This window comes from Taudactylus pleione, unplaced genomic scaffold, assembly GCF_031769625.1.
Source record: "Taudactylus pleione unplaced genomic scaffold, aTauple2 ptg000310l, whole genome shotgun sequence".
NCBI classification, from domain to species: domain Eukaryota; kingdom Metazoa; phylum Chordata; class Amphibia; order Anura; family Myobatrachidae; genus Taudactylus; species Taudactylus pleione.
In genome coordinates this window covers 37,252-52,669 of record NW_028284711.1, presented here as the reverse complement: position 1 = coordinate 52,669, position 15,418 = coordinate 37,252, and the positions used below count along the sequence as shown (strand labels likewise).

Below are 15,418 nucleotides of genomic sequence, written 5' to 3'. Positions count from 1 at the left end.
TACAACTCGTCATCGCACCTGCTTTTCTGTGACATCTCTGGCTACCCACCTGGCACTCCTTTGTCACAATATGCTGAACCCGTACGAATGAGATGCCAAGTTAAGGCGAAAGTTCGCGTAAAGTTAAACCTTCTGTAATTTTGTAACTACTCTGCAGCTTTGGCAATGTTGACATCTGTAATATAAGATAGTAGATGTTTGCGATCCACACTGCACCAGGCTGCTTATAACCTGCGTGATAATCACCAATCACAAACCAATAGATGCATAGAATATAAATAGTTAAATAGCGCTCTGGTTGGGGTGCAGGTTAAATAATAACATATGTCCCATAAGTGTGCAAAAATTAAGTCTTATGGTAATAGTCACTGATTTTAGTCCACTTGTATATATTCCGTTTTCAATTCTTCTGTACAATAAAAACCTGGTCTCTCCACTGGATTTTCACACCATTACCCCTCAATGTCATTCTGCCATAAAAGACAAAAGTGGGGAAAATATATAGTGTAAAACCATTTACATTTATTCAAACAATATATAAATAAAAAATGGTCGCGTACCATCAAAGACCTTTAGATGAAAGGCACAACAATAAGCATATAGGGGTATATTGTTGCTCCCCCTATTAAGCAATACCTTTCAACCGTTTGAAGGATTTAGATGGCTGCAACCTAAGATACACCAACGCGTTTCAACCAGTGTGTGGTCTTTCTCAAGGTGTGTTGTATGGTAAAGCTGGCCAGGTTTTATAGTAACAAGTAACTCCTCCCCCCAAGCAAGGGGCTTGGCTAATCCGTCTGAGCTTCTAAAAAATGTTCATTAATTCCCACAGTGATACCCCATTCTTTATCGCTATGTGCGTATTTCAGTTTCCTAATGTTATTACCTTAACAAACCTATTTTGTGTAATGGAGTTCCGTGTTTTCGCGATGCGTTCCACCCGGTGGAACGCATCACGTGATCGCTGCTCCGAGTCCTATGATATAATTGTAATGACTGTGGGCTTCCGTGTTGTTGTGATGCGTTCCTCCTGGTGGAACGCATCACGTGTCGCGTCCTGAGTCACGTGGTGTTTATTGCAGCACGTGACATCGGAAGAGTATTTCATCTGGAAGTTGATGTTTCTCGGCATCACATTCCATTCATCAGTATGTCGCGTGATATATATCACGTGTTACACCACGTATTGAAGTGTATTGCCCCTTATAGGGATTATTATATTGACTATGTCTATTACTGTCATATGACATGCGTGAATCTGAAACTGGTGGTTGGAAGAAATTTCTTTCTTAGGTACTTTAAATGTTTGCTATAGTGATACAATCTTTCAGATCTTCTCAAGCTTCTAACCCCAAGTAACTTTTTAATACATTTAGATCACTTACCCCTCCCACACACAACCCGCCACATGCAATCTGTGCACAAGATCTTTCTTCCTATTTCAAGGACAAGATTAAGTTCTGAAATACTACTCTGTGGAAGGTGGCTGGCGGTTCAAATCCCGACAGCGGATGCCCGGCAGGGCTGAAGATCCCGAACGTCCAAAGGTAAGTATAAACTTGCCTAATTCTACCCCCTAACCCTCCTTTAGGGGTGCCTAAACCTAACCCCCCCCTTCCCTGCAGCCTAACCCCAAGTCTCCCGTGGGGGGGGGGGGGTGCCTAACCCTAACCTTCCCCCGGGGGTGCCTAACCCTAAACTCCCGGGGGGGGGTGCCTAACCCTAAGTCCCCCCACCCCCACCCCGCGCGGCTGTTCGCGCCCGGCACCTGGCTTACCTTTGATCGGTAAGCCGGGTGTCAGGCTCCCGGCGTAGGTCTAATGACAGACGTTGGGATGTCGACGCCTGTCATTAGACACTTGCCGGGATTAGACAATTGGGAAGCCGGCGGTCGGGATTACGTCCGTCGGCTTCCCCTGTGGATGTCCTCCCACGCAGAATAAGACTTTCCTTTAGCTTCCAAACCTTAGCGCTTTCCCTCTCATCTCACCTCTTCAGGAAGCTTCTCATATTCCAGAATCACCCACATGACCTCCGTAAGATAACCTACCCAATTACATCCCCACTATACAGCCCACACATCACACTTAAATGTACATATTTTCTACTTCAGGGTCCATAGGGTATCCACAGGATACCTTGGGGTATAGGTGTGACGTCAGTCGCAGGGCACCAAAGAGTTAAGCTTTCAGCCTCCCAGGATGCACTAGGTCCCCCTCCTATACCCCGCCCCCGGGCCAAGGCACCTCAGTTTAGTTTGGTGCCCGGCCGGAGTCGGGTGCACCTGTTGGAGTGGGGGCTAGAAGAGCCCCTGAAGCTTTTTCTTCATGCAGCTGTGGCTGCACATCTGGATGAACAGCATGGACAGTCAGTCCTGACGTCCATGCTGTCTTCCCTACACCCCGCCGGTACCAGAACGCCGGTACTGATCCGGGGATGCTGGTGGGCGTCTGGGGTCACAGCTAGCGGTGACCCCAGATGTTCCGGACCATGGCCGGATTCAAGGGGGACAGAGGTAAGCAGCGGGGTTCCGCGGTGGGTCCCCGCTGATCACATGGTCCTAAGTCCCCAGGCAGGGGGCTCCCTGGGGACTGGCTGCAGCGTGGAGCCAGGCGACCAACCTGCGCTTCCACTACCCCCTGGGACAGCGGACCGCAGCAGAGCGGTAGCGCTGCGGCGTCCCAGGGGTTAAATGCATGCCAGGGGAGCGCGCCTTCCCTGTCTCACAGCCGGCGCCTCCCCCGCTGCACACAGCCCTCTCTGCACTGTGCTGACTGGTCTTGTGTCAGCGCTCCTCCCCCAGGCCAGCTTCTCTCTGCTCCTCGGCGGCCATCTTCTCTGCAACGCATGGTGAACGCTGCTGGAAGTCTGGAAGGAAGCATCGTGGTCTGGGTCCCCCCGCATACCTCTCCTCCGCTGTGGCTCAGGTCTGTGTATGCAGCGCTGTGTCCTACCAGGCCCTGTGTCTGTGTAGTTGAGTGATCAGCGCTGTTAGTGCAGGAATTGTTATTTCTCTGCATTGTATGTGACTGTGCTAGCGCTAAAGCCCTTGCGGTGCGGTGCTGCAGGGTGGTCTCTCGCCTATTTAATACTTAATTGGTGAGAGAGGTCACATACGTGGTGCCATCATGTCTGAAAGTGATTTTCCCCTCCGGCTACAGTGTACCACGTGCAAAGTACCGTTAGCGGAGGGGGAGGGTAGCGCGGAGGGCCTTTGCCGGCAGTGTTTGTCCATGGCGCGGCCTATTACGGTTACAGCACCGGTACAGGAGCCGCCCTGGGCTTGTTTCGCTCAGGCGTTAACAGCTTTAGTGGGCCAGTTAGCTCCGCAGCCCGCGTTTACTCCGATGGGTTTGTCCCAGCAGTCGGTGGTGTCGTCACCCATGCAGGGGTTCCCACGACAATTGGTGGTACCCCACAGTCTCCCTATTTCCCCGCTCCCGGGTTCTCAGGAGCCAGCGTGGGTTAACTCCCTGACGAGTTCTGTACAGCACTTGTCGGATGTGTTGCAAGGGGAGTCTGTGATGCGGCCTCATAAAAGGCCGGTGGCGTCTCTGTCCGCTCCTTATGAGGATGACGAAGGGACGTCTGATGATGGGGAGATTCTGGATCCTTACGATCAGGAACCTTTCCATACTAAGGACGCTGATGTTAAGTCCAAAGTATATATTCCTGGACTTATTCGGGCGGTCCGCACAGCCTTGGTGATTGAGGACGAAGTTCCCCCAGCGGCTAAATCTAAGTATGCCTTTTTCAAAGATGTGAAGGGCGATGCCACAGTCTTTCCTCTTTCGGGTCAGTTGGTGGACCATTTAGAGGAGGCGTGGAAACAACCTGGCAAAAGATACCAGCCGCAGAGACGCCTGGCGGTGGCTTATCCGTTCGCGGATAATTATTTTGCTAAGTGTGAATCCCCTCCACAGGTGGATTCTCACGTGACCCGTCTTGTCCGTAGTGCCACATTGCCGATGCCATCCATGTCCTCCCTTAAGGATGCTACGGACCGCAAGGTAGAAATCTGCCTGAAGTCTGCTTATTCCCTTGCAGGGGGGGCAGCGGCCGGCTATGGCCATTTGCTGGGTTGCCAGAGCGATGGAGCGCTGGGCGGATTCATTAGAGGCTTCTTTTGAATCCGACTGTCCGGCCGAACAGGCGGAGTTGATTGGCAATCTCCGTGATTCGGCCACCTACATCAACGAGGCGGCTCTAGACATTAGTACTCTGGTGTCTAGAATTTCTTCAGCAGCGGTAGCTGCTCGTCGCACCTTGTGGCTGCGATCCTGGAAGGCGGACGCAGATCCAAGAAAGGTCTGGAAGCGTTGCCGTTTACCGGAGAAGTTCTCTTCGGTCCGGATCTGGATAAGATTGTGGCCACGCTGGCGGCAGCCAAATCTGCTTGTCTCCCGTCGGCCGCTGCTCCTTCTGGTTCTGGACCATCGTCCTTTCGGTCATCTAGGGCCCAGGGCAGGCCCAAACCACAGTCGTTTCCTCGACAGGCTGGCCCTAAGAAATCGGTCAAGCCCCGGAAACAGGCATGGAGTACCAGACGTCCGGCCCCCAAGCCAGATGACAAGCCTGCGGCCTGACGGTCCGGGTCTCCCCTTGGGGGATCCCAGGGTGGGAGGCCGCCTGCTGCAGTTCTCCCGGTGTTGGTCGTTCACTACGACAGACACTTGGGTTCTGGAGGTGGTCTCTCACGGGTACGCCCTCTCCTTCCGGCACAGACCCCCGGCTCGATTCTTCACCACGGGTCTACCATCAGACCGGAACAAGGCTACGGAGCTGCGGAAGGTATTGCACACTATGCTCCAGGCTGGAGTTATAGTGCCTGTTCCATTCTCCCAGAGGGGCCAGGGTTTCTATTCAAATCTTTTTTTGGTACAGAAACCCAATGGGTCATATCGTCCGATTCTCAACCTCAAAGCACTCAACAAGTCTTTGCGGGTCCCGAAGTTTCGGATGGAGACCCTACGGTCCATCATTCTGGCGCTGGAACCTGGGGACTACATGGTGTCATTGAACTTACAGGACGCTATGGCGGTCATGGCGGCTTCTCTGCGGCTGCAAGGAGTCCGCATGTTGCCGTACTTGGACGACCTGTTATTGGTGGCAGGATCTCCAGAGCTCCTGTTACACCACTTGGACCTGACCATTGCACTGCTGCAATGGCACGGCTGGCTAATCAACTGGCAGAAGTCCACTCTAATCCCGTCTCGGAGGATTCTGCATCTTGGAGCCTTATTGGACTCGGGACAGCAAAGGATCTTCGTGACGGAGGACAAGATCTCTGCTTTACAGTCAAGGGTGCGCAGTTGTCTGCACAGCCGCCGGGTGTCCTTACACTCGGCGATGAGGTTACTGGGCTCCATGGTGTCGGTGTTCGACATGGTGGAATACGCCCAGTTTCACTCCAGACCTCTGCAGCACCTGATCCTGTCCAAGTGGAACGGGCTGCCTCAGTCTCTGAAGTTCCAGACGATTGTGCTCACCCCGGAGGTTCGCCTGTCCCTTGCGTGGTGGTTAAAGACGACCCACCTCAACAAGGGACGTCCGTTCTGGGTTCCAAATTGGGTCCTGTTGACAACGGACGCCAGTCTTCGGGGCTGGGGAGCAGTTTCGGGTCCACACTTGTTCCAGGGCAGGTGGACACCGACAGAAGCGGAGCTTCCAATAAATATCTTGGAACTCCGTGCGGTCTTCAATGCTCTCCTGCAGGCACAGCGGTTTCTCCAGGGTCACCCGGTGCAGGTCCAGTCGGACAATGCTACCACCGTGGCCTACATAAACAGGCAAGGAGGAACTCGCAGTCGGGCGGCTCTCGTAGAGGTCTCTCGGATCCTGGTTTGGGCGGAGCGCAATCTTCCGGCCATATCAGCGGTCTTCATCCCGGGAGTGCTAAATTGGGAGGCAGACTTTCTAAGTCGCCAGGACGTTCATCCAGGGGAATGGTCCCTGCACCCGGACGTTTTTCAACTACTGGTGGACAGGTGGGGTCTTCCAGAAATCGACCTCATGGCGTCCCGGCACAACAACAAGTTGCCGGTGTACGGGTCTCGCACAAGAGACGAAGGGGCGTCTCTGGTGGATGCTCTGTCCGTCCGGTGGACGTTCAGGTTCGCATACCTGTTCCCTCCGGTCTCCCTTCTTCCACGGGTAATCCGGAAATTCAAACAGGAAGGAGGGACGCTCCTGTTGATAGCTCCCGTGTGGCCCAGACGGCACTGGTTCTCAGACCTTCAGGGTCTGTCCGTGGACAGTCCTCTGCGGTTGCCGCTACGACCGGACCTTCTGTCTCAGGGTCCTTGTCTTCACCCGGACCTGACTCGGCTGTCTTTGGCGGCGTGGCTGTTGAGACGGCCATGCTGAGGTCCTGGGGGTTTTCCAGCTCTGTGGTGCGTACCATGTTACGAGCTCGGAAACCGTCTTCCGCGAGGATATACCATCGCGTGTGGCATATGTTCTTCCAGTGGTGTCGACCGAGAGGTTATGCACCGCGGGAGTTTCGTCTGTCTCGGATTCTCGCCTTCCTGCAAGCGGGACTAGATCATGGGCTTCGCCTTGCTTCTTTGAAGGTACAGGTTTCGGCCCTATCTGTCTGGTTTCACCGTAGGATTGCTACAATCCCGGATGTGCGCACCTTTATGCAAGGTGTTCTCCGTATTCAGCCGCCCTTTGTTCCACCTGTGGCGCCTTGGGATTTGGTTGTGGTCCTGAGGGCTCTCCAAGGACCGCCGTTTGAACCACTGGGCTCAGTGGATATTAAATGGCTAACAGCTAAGACTGTTTTCCTTCTGGCCGTTGCTTCAGCCAGACGTGTTTCTGAGTTAGGGGCTCTTTCTTGTAGACCCCCTTTCTTGGTTTTTCATGGGAACAGGGCAGTGCTCCGCACTCGGCCCAAGTTTCTTCCCAAAGTTGTTTCCCAGTTTCATGTTAACGAGGAAATAGTTGTTCCGGCCTTTAACTCACCGGGTCTTTCCGTGGGTGAGGCCTCTTTGGATGTTGTGCGGGCCTTAAGGACTTATGTTGACCGCACTTCTTTGTTTAGGAAGTCGGACGCTTTGTTGTCCTCTATGGCTTCTGTAAAAAGGGTTGGCCTGCTTCAAAGCAAACTTTGGCAGCCTGGATCCGTATGGCTATTTCTGAAGCTTATCTTCATGAAGGCCTACCGGTCCCTCCTTCTCTGAAGGCTCATTCCACTAGGTCTGTGGGTCCTTCGTGGGCAGCTCGACGTGGTGCCTCGGCAGTTCAGATCTGCAAGGCTGCTACGTGGTCTTCTGTCCATACCTTCGTGAGGTATTACTGGTTTGACACCTTCGCCTCTCAGGATGCTTCCTTCGGGCGGCGGATTCTCCTTTCTGCACAGGAGCGTCCCCACCCTTAAAGGGTACTGCTTTGGGACATCCCCAAGGTATCCTGTGGATACCCTATGGACCCTGAAGTAGAAAATATGAGATATGGTAAGAACTTACCCTTGTTATCTCTATTTCTACGAAGTCCATAGGGTTCCACAGGACTCCCGCCCTGTCGCACCTGTGCTGCAGATGGGCTTTGCTCTGGTCACCGGTTTTCCGTCTCCCTCTGGTGAGAATGTGATTCTTGTATGTGTCCAGATCTTTGTTCTCTCTCTTCCTTCTCCTCCTCCGGCCTATGGCTTGGTAACTAACTGAGGTGCCTTGGCCCGGGGGCGGGGTATAGGAGGGGGACCTAGTGCATCCTGGGAGGCTGAAAGCTTAACTCTTTGGTGCCCTGCGACTGACGTCACACCTATACCCCAAGGTATCCTGTGGAACCCTATGGACTTCGTAGAAATAGAGATAACAAGGGTAAGTTCTTACCATATCTCATATTTTCTCTTTCTACACTCGCACAACCTGCTGAGCCTAGGCCAACATTCCTGTGTGACGCCCACCAAGCACCTCTGCAAAACTGACCAATATGGAATGTGTAGCACTTACCCTTGTGTATCAATGCCTATTTCCCTATAGAATGTAAGCTTGCGAGCAAGGCCTTCCTACCTGTATCCAATTAGCCGCGAAAATGATAAGTTTTCTCTGGAGCAAAGTTTTTGCACCTATCGCCCGAATTTGCTGCATATCGCATGTTTGCGCGCTCACGTTTATTGTAAAACCGGAGATAACCAATTTGCACGACAATTCTTGCATGGATGACAGGCGAAAAGTACAGGTGAAAATGGGGAAATCAGCCTGTACCCCAAAAAAAGGTAAACTAAGGTAGAGTAATGGTATAGAAGTGTGTTAGTGGCCATAATCCAAGGGTTTGGCTGTTATGTGCATTTTTCTCTAACAGTAAAAAATTTTTATAAAAAGAAATATTTTTGGCCAAAATAAATGCTGTAATTAAATTAGGGGTACATTAAAGTGGGTGTAAGTATATCTGTCATTATAGGGCATTTTTTACAAATACACCTGTCAAATGCACCTGCAATGTTTAAAACACATGTCCCATAAATACAGCACCCCCCCATATACCTGTCCCATCCTTACAGCCCCTCCCCCATATACCTGTCCCACTACTTTAGACACATTTTCCAAACACACTTTAATTTTTCACCCCAAAAATGACGTAGTAATTGGTCAAATTAAGCGAATTAAAAAATAGTTTTTGCCTAACTAGTCATTAAGGAGTCATCACAGTGGTTCCTGCACCAAGTCCCGACATTTTTAGCCAAAACTAGGGGTTCTGCACAACTTCTCACCTGCTCAGAGGTGGTGACAATAAATTTATGATAATTCCTATACCACTCTTCGCATATGCGAGAACTGCAGCTAATAGGATAGCACGATAACCATTTATGGAGAAAAGGTTTCACCGGTGAAATCTTTTCGGAGAAAAACGGGTGATCACGGCTAATTGGTAACCCCCCTTTTGTCTGTTATTACCCAGTCTTGTGTTTATCACTTTTTATTCCCAATTTGTAAAGCATGACAGAATATACGCTATATAAGTAACTTTATTCAATAATAAATATGTATATATCTCTAGTTATCTTTATATCTTTGTTGCTTTATTTTTTGGAATCCAATGAGAGCACACAATTTAGGCAAGAGTGAAAATACCCTTTACCAAGAAGCTGAATGAATAATTGGCAGCTGTTCTGAAGAAAATGAATCATAACTGAAGTGGAGATACTGTTTAAACAGGCAAAATTCAGTTTCATTTTATATTTCTGGGAAAACCGAGATTTGTGCATTTGTTGCGCTTGTATACTTCCTTTGTGCGTTCATAGGATTATATATAATGTGAAATGTATTTATCAGAAATAAAATACTTTACGAAGTCTTCATTTGGAGGGGTGGGGGATCAGCTTTTGAGGTTTTATTTTCTGCCTTGGCAATAAAGTGTTAATTCACATTATTGAGGAAGCAGAGCTTAGGTTATAGGGCTATAGCTTAATGGTCGTAATAAAACCTTTCTCTTTCATCCACTAGGGGACACTGGAAGCTATTACACAGGGGTATAGAGGCGTGGTTAGTTGGAGCTGGCACTTTAAATAATTTAGAAGTGTGATCTCCAGTCATCCCATAATGCCTCTAGAGATGGGGGACAAAAGCATTGAACATGACCTAATTATTTATGTAAATCTGGTTTGCCAATAATCCTGATTGGGTCTTTGCTTGGTTATCAGCCAACTATAGTGATATAACCCCCATGAGATTTGGTTGTTTGACTAGAGCACAGGTTCTCAAAGTCAGTCCTCAGGACCCCAAACAGTGCATATTTTCCAGGTCTCACAGAATCACAGGTGAAATAATTAGCTCCACCTGTTGATCTTTTAAAATGTCTCAGGGAGTAATGAATACACCTGTGCAACTGCTGGGTGATCTGGAAAACGTGAACTGTGTGGGGTCCCGAGGACCGAGTTTGAGAATCACTAGGACGATGAATGAACGTGTCTTTCCCATTTGGTCTCCCCTGCGTGTGACTGAATTGGTTTAGATTTCTATTATACCGTGTTTCTTATGATCAGTTTACCTATGTTTTGGATGTGGTTAGTGTGACGCAATTCTGTGTATAAATATGTAATCTTTTTTGCAATTAAAGAAATTTGGCACTGGTCAACTTTTAAGTCTGGCCCTCAAGGGCTGGTCATGCCACAGGGTAATCTTTCAGTTCGTCTTACACACGTGGGGAATAACTTAAAAAGATGGCCATTTTACGCTCAAGCGCTAAAGACCACATTCTGTCTGTAAATGCGATCTGAAGATCGCTGTCCATATGGGTAGGCTGCATTTACAAACGTGTGGTATGTATAGTGTATAGTGCATACAAATTTTTGTTTTTATGATGATTTTTAATACTTATGTCACATTTCTCTCTCTAGAGTCTAAATATGCGGTGAGAATTGATGACTATGGCGTTCTGTGCGAAAATCCGAAACTCTAGGAAATGTGAAGTGGACACAGCGCCTCCTAGAGGGGTGGAAATAAATTTTTATCTGCCGGACAAGCCCCCAATATTGTTTACTGAAGGAACTTATACAGCGGAGGAATTGCTTATTGAGGTGGCTCAGAAGTGCAGTAAGCATCTATTGTCGATTTTTTTATTTCACTATTTAGGTTTACCTTGAAATTTACATACTACTAATGTATCTGTACCAGTTCTGGTGGTTTTGTCCTAGCATGCTGGATAATAGATAGAATGTGCTTTTGTAATATGTCTTTATAATAGGGAGACCGACCGATCTGAATGTGTTTATTTTTCAAGGTATCTCTCCACTGTGCCACAATCTATTTGCACTGTACAACGAGAGAGAGAGCCTTTGGTTACCGCCAAATCACCTCTTCAAGATCGATGCCAGTACGTCGCTCAAACTTTACTACCGTGTCAGGTAAGTGATGTATTCGCCTTCCAGAGCTCAGCAAACCTTGGCTTGGCGCTATACTGTCCAATCTGGTGGAGTAAAATCTTCCCCCACCTAACCTTTTGTTTTCTCATCTTATTGGACCGGATGGAAGCGAGCGGAAAACTGTACAGTTATGGAAATGATGATTTGTGCAGCACACCTGCTATTGACCCGTAGGTTGTACAAGGCGATCTGACATTACTACACAGCAGAGATCTGTAGCCAGTTGTTGTTTCAGTGCCCTAGGAGTATATTGAAGGTTACAGTAGTGGTTGGAGTTTACTTGGATCTCTGTTGACTTCGTATTCCTGCTCAGTATAAAGATCTAGATCTATTGTTTATTATTGGATAATGTCATGTAGATACCGGAAATGTTGTTAGGAATCCTTTGTATACTTACGGTCTAGGTAAGGCAGACAATTAAGAGGTACAGGCTTTCTGATTATTCGGTGGCAAGGCCACAGGAACACGCCTCTCTCGCACCTGTACCCCCCCATAAGATTCTTACTAAATGATTCCCCGGACTAAGTTGGGTACATGTATATATAGAAATATTATAGAGGCTATCAGATCAGGTAGGGGAAGAATATCTTGGGTGTTATAGAAAATTAGGGTAACGCATGGGGTGCTGAAATGAGACTCTACATGCGCATTGGTGCTTAGAGAACACAAATATAGGTAGGTATTGAATTGATGAGAACATTTAAGCAAAATGCTACATCAAAGGATTAAGCTTGGTACACACTAGACAACTTGCAAACGATGCGATGTCGTCAAAGATTTCCCTTGAACTCTCGATCAAACTATCTAGTGCATACACACTGTGCAATGTAACAAACGACCAAACGATCTATTTTGCATCGTTTGGTGGTTAGATCATTAGCTATATATTGTAACCATATCGCCTGGATCATTTGGTAGAGCGTACACACTGCATAATCTGAGGTGAATCATTAACGAGATTGACAGATCTTCCTGCATGTAGAGAAGATCTGAAGATGCGACGGACGATACCACAGGAGCGCGCATAGTGCGTTCACACTGGGCGATTTTATCAATTTGTTGTTCCGATGTGTCGGAATCGTCAATATCATTAAAATATTGTCTAGAGTGTAGGTGCCTTTAGATGCCAGATTCTTACAATTACGGTTTCTGATTTTCTGTGAATCTAGTTTACGTTTACCATGCAGATTTCGGGTGCAATGTTTACATGTGATTTTATTCATTTTTAGAAATTATAGCTGTGGATCGTTAAAAGATACAGATTAAATGCTGGCGATATTGAATATAATTTATAGAAATAGCGTATACCAGTTTGCACAATCCCGTACAAACAGCCCTAGTGTTCATTCTAGCACCTATCACAACCCATGCAGTTCCTCTTTCCTGCCTGAGTTGTCGCTCTCTGCTCTGGTGCTTCTAGCACATTCAGCCAATGCATCAAACTGCCGAGCTACATACCAGAGTGTGCTAGAAGCACCAGAGCAAAGAGCGACATCACAGGCAGGAAAGCAGAACTGCACGGGTTGTGACAGCTGCAGGGTGCTAGAATGAATACTACAACCCTGATCAACCACTCCAGCAAACATCCAACATATAATGTACGGGCCGATCACTGCTATATGTAATCAAAAGCTTCTCTGTTACGTCATCAAGGTTAAAGCATTGCAGAAAGAGTTTTATAGGGGGGGGAGCAATTTGGGTCCATCTGTCTACGTTACCCCTCTTCTGGCCTCACAATCCCTGCCAGAATAGTGTTTAAAGCAAATTTGAGGCACATTTAGGGTCTGTGAATTGGTGGAGTTGACCCAATTCACAGACTTTAAAAGGGGTGGGGCTTGCACAAAAGTAGGCAGAGTTATGATCAAAAGATGGCTTTTCTGGTCGGGTCAGGTGTGCTACTTTGTCCCAAATTTTGCGTGTCTTAATGTTGGGAGCTATGACCCGATTTCAGCGATTTACGCTATGCCGATATTTACGCAGTCAGTCAATATTTTTATTACAGTGCATGCGGCTAATGCTGTTTACACATTAGATGATACGTCGTCCGATCCTGCTAATCAGAGCGCCTGTCGGTTACATGCTACATTGTCTAGTGATATGCGCACTCCGCGGGTCACTAGTGACATCGCCCATCAGGGCAGACAGGTGATGCCGCTAACTATGGCATGCTGCATGATACATCATCCCCCCCCACTTCCCGTCAGACACGGCATCGGCAAGTTTGTACGCACTTGCCGGGTCCCGAAACCGGCGATGCCGTGCACCCAACTTTCGTCACACGGCGCATGTTTCCCGGTGCCTCTACAATATCCCTCGCAGAGAGGAATTAGATGAAGAGTGATTGACCGTCCCCGTTTATGGGTGGTTTGAAAAACATAGGCGTCTGTTTTATGGGCGTGTCTGATCCAGCAACTGTGTCTTTGTACACCCTTTCACTGGTGTCGGCGTCTTAGTTGCGTCATCCATTCTGAGTAGCCATAGCGTTATTCAGAAGGCTGATGACCGTCTGATCTACGACCGATGCGTCTGTACGCAGATACTACCACTTTTTATGCAGCCAATTGGATTTGCAAAGCCGCCGGTGGGCGTTTCAATACATATCCCGGCGGATGCGACATTTGCATAGTATCTGTGTAAAAAGACTCGGTCAGGAGGGGATTAGCGTACATCTCGGAATCGCGCCCTATATGTGCACGCTTACAAAGTAAGCCACATCCACAGAAATGACCTGTATCCGATCCATTGGTGGATAACTTAATGTCCATAACTACTAGGGATATGGAGTTCCGTATAGCCCATGTATTGTATAGTGGAAGGATTTAGGTTAGCCAAGTTATGTGATAACAAATAATTACAGACCAATACAAACTAAACTGTTTAGTTAACAGTCAACACCGTTGTTTAGTTAACAGGTAACATTATGCTACAAACAGCAAATAATAATATAAACAATGTAATTAATAGTCTCATTGTTCCACCCCTTCCTGGGTCATTAACTACTATCTGTCACACCAAGGGCCGTATTCAATTCGGAGCGAAAAGCCGTTTTCGCCCGTTTTTTGGAGATATTTTCTCCATATTCAATTCCAGTCCGTTCTCGCCTAAGTGAAAAGTCAATGCACTGAAATAGGCGAAACTTTTTCTCCACAGAATGGCAAAAGTGCAAAATCTATATTTTGGGGTGCAGATATTGGAAAAATACCCAGAACCCTTAGTACACCCCCCCAAAGGACAATTCACCCCCCAAAAAATGAAAACAACTTCAAAAACTAGCGAAATAAGCGGTACTTGTGTACTTTACGGACTCATTGCAGAGAGAACCCAATGAATGTTATAAATGGTGCTTGTGTACGTACACAAGTACCTAAAGCTGCCCCACCTAAATAAGAAAGTTGTCCCCTCTCGGGCTCGGTGGCTCGCTACGCTTGCCACAAGGTTATATTTCCCCTCTATGCCCACTTGGATAGTAGGGAATGACGCTGGACACTGGCTGATGACGTCAGGGTCCTCTCCGTGAAGGGGATTTAGACATTACCATGATTGATAATAATAATGAGTGTAGGACACTTGGGTTCTCTCTGAAATGAGTCCGTAAAGTACACAAGTACCAAATAAGGTTCAGGGGGGTGCTCTAAGAAGGGACCAAGTGTTTTTGGGATTGCAGGTGCTTGTATGACGGAGGAATTTAACTTTTTCTAAAACTTCACTTAAAAAAAATATGCCATTCTTTACCACTTTTACCTAGACGCTAATAGCAAGCAATTACCACCACTTAAATGCCCTAACTAGTTCAATTAGGGCTAATACTAAACTACCATAATGATTTCCGAAGTCAGCCCATCTTTTTCTGGGGTACAGAGTGATTCCCCCAATTCATCCTGCACTTTTCGCCTGGTTTTACATTCGCTGGGTTCCGTTTTCGCCTGTTTGGGAATTGAATACGGAGTAAATTGGGAGCGCGCACGAAATGTTTTCGCCTCCAAAACAGGCGAAGGTGGCTAAGAGTCGGGGAGGCGGAACTTTTTTGCCAAGGCAAAACTAATTGAATACGGCCCTAATTCTGAAACAAATATAGTAGTCTTTGTCCATTATGAATGGTTCCATTGTAGGAGTCTACAACTCAGTATTTTTTATTTTTTTTTGCATTCCGATTCGATATCGTTCACGTCACCAACTAGGAACACGATATCTTTCATGTCACCAACTAGGAACACGATATCTTTCACGTCACCAACTAGGAACACGATATCTTTCACGTCACCAACTAGGAACACGATATCTTTCACGTCACCAACTAGGAACACGATATCTTTCACGTCACCAACTAGGAACACGATATCTTTCACGTCACCAACTAGGAACACGATATCTTTCACGTCACCAACTAGGAACACGATATCTTTCACGTCACCAACTAGGAACACGATATCTTTCACGTCACCAACTAGGAACACGATATCTTTCACGTCACCAACTAGGAACACGACGTCTTTCACGGATCTATCGCGTCGGCTCCGCTGCACAGCCGATGGCGGATATATCTGTCCATCG

The 15,418-nt window shown here is 47.7% G+C and overlaps 1 protein-coding gene across 1 annotated transcript in view; it reads left to right on the top strand.

The window, feature by feature from the left end:
- LOC148511348 (tyrosine-protein kinase JAK1-like) overlaps positions 1-15,418 on the top strand; it is a gene marked incomplete at its 3' end in the record, with an annotated part of 104,200 nt that overhangs the window by 58,020 nt on the left and 30,762 nt on the right. Inside the window, exons 4-5 of the mRNA XM_088442371.1 lie at positions 10,343-10,538; positions 10,726-10,849. Coding sequence (XP_088298497.1) covers positions 10,367-10,538; positions 10,726-10,849 — 296 coding nt within the window. The remainder of the gene's footprint in view (positions 1-10,342; positions 10,539-10,725; positions 10,850-15,418) is intronic.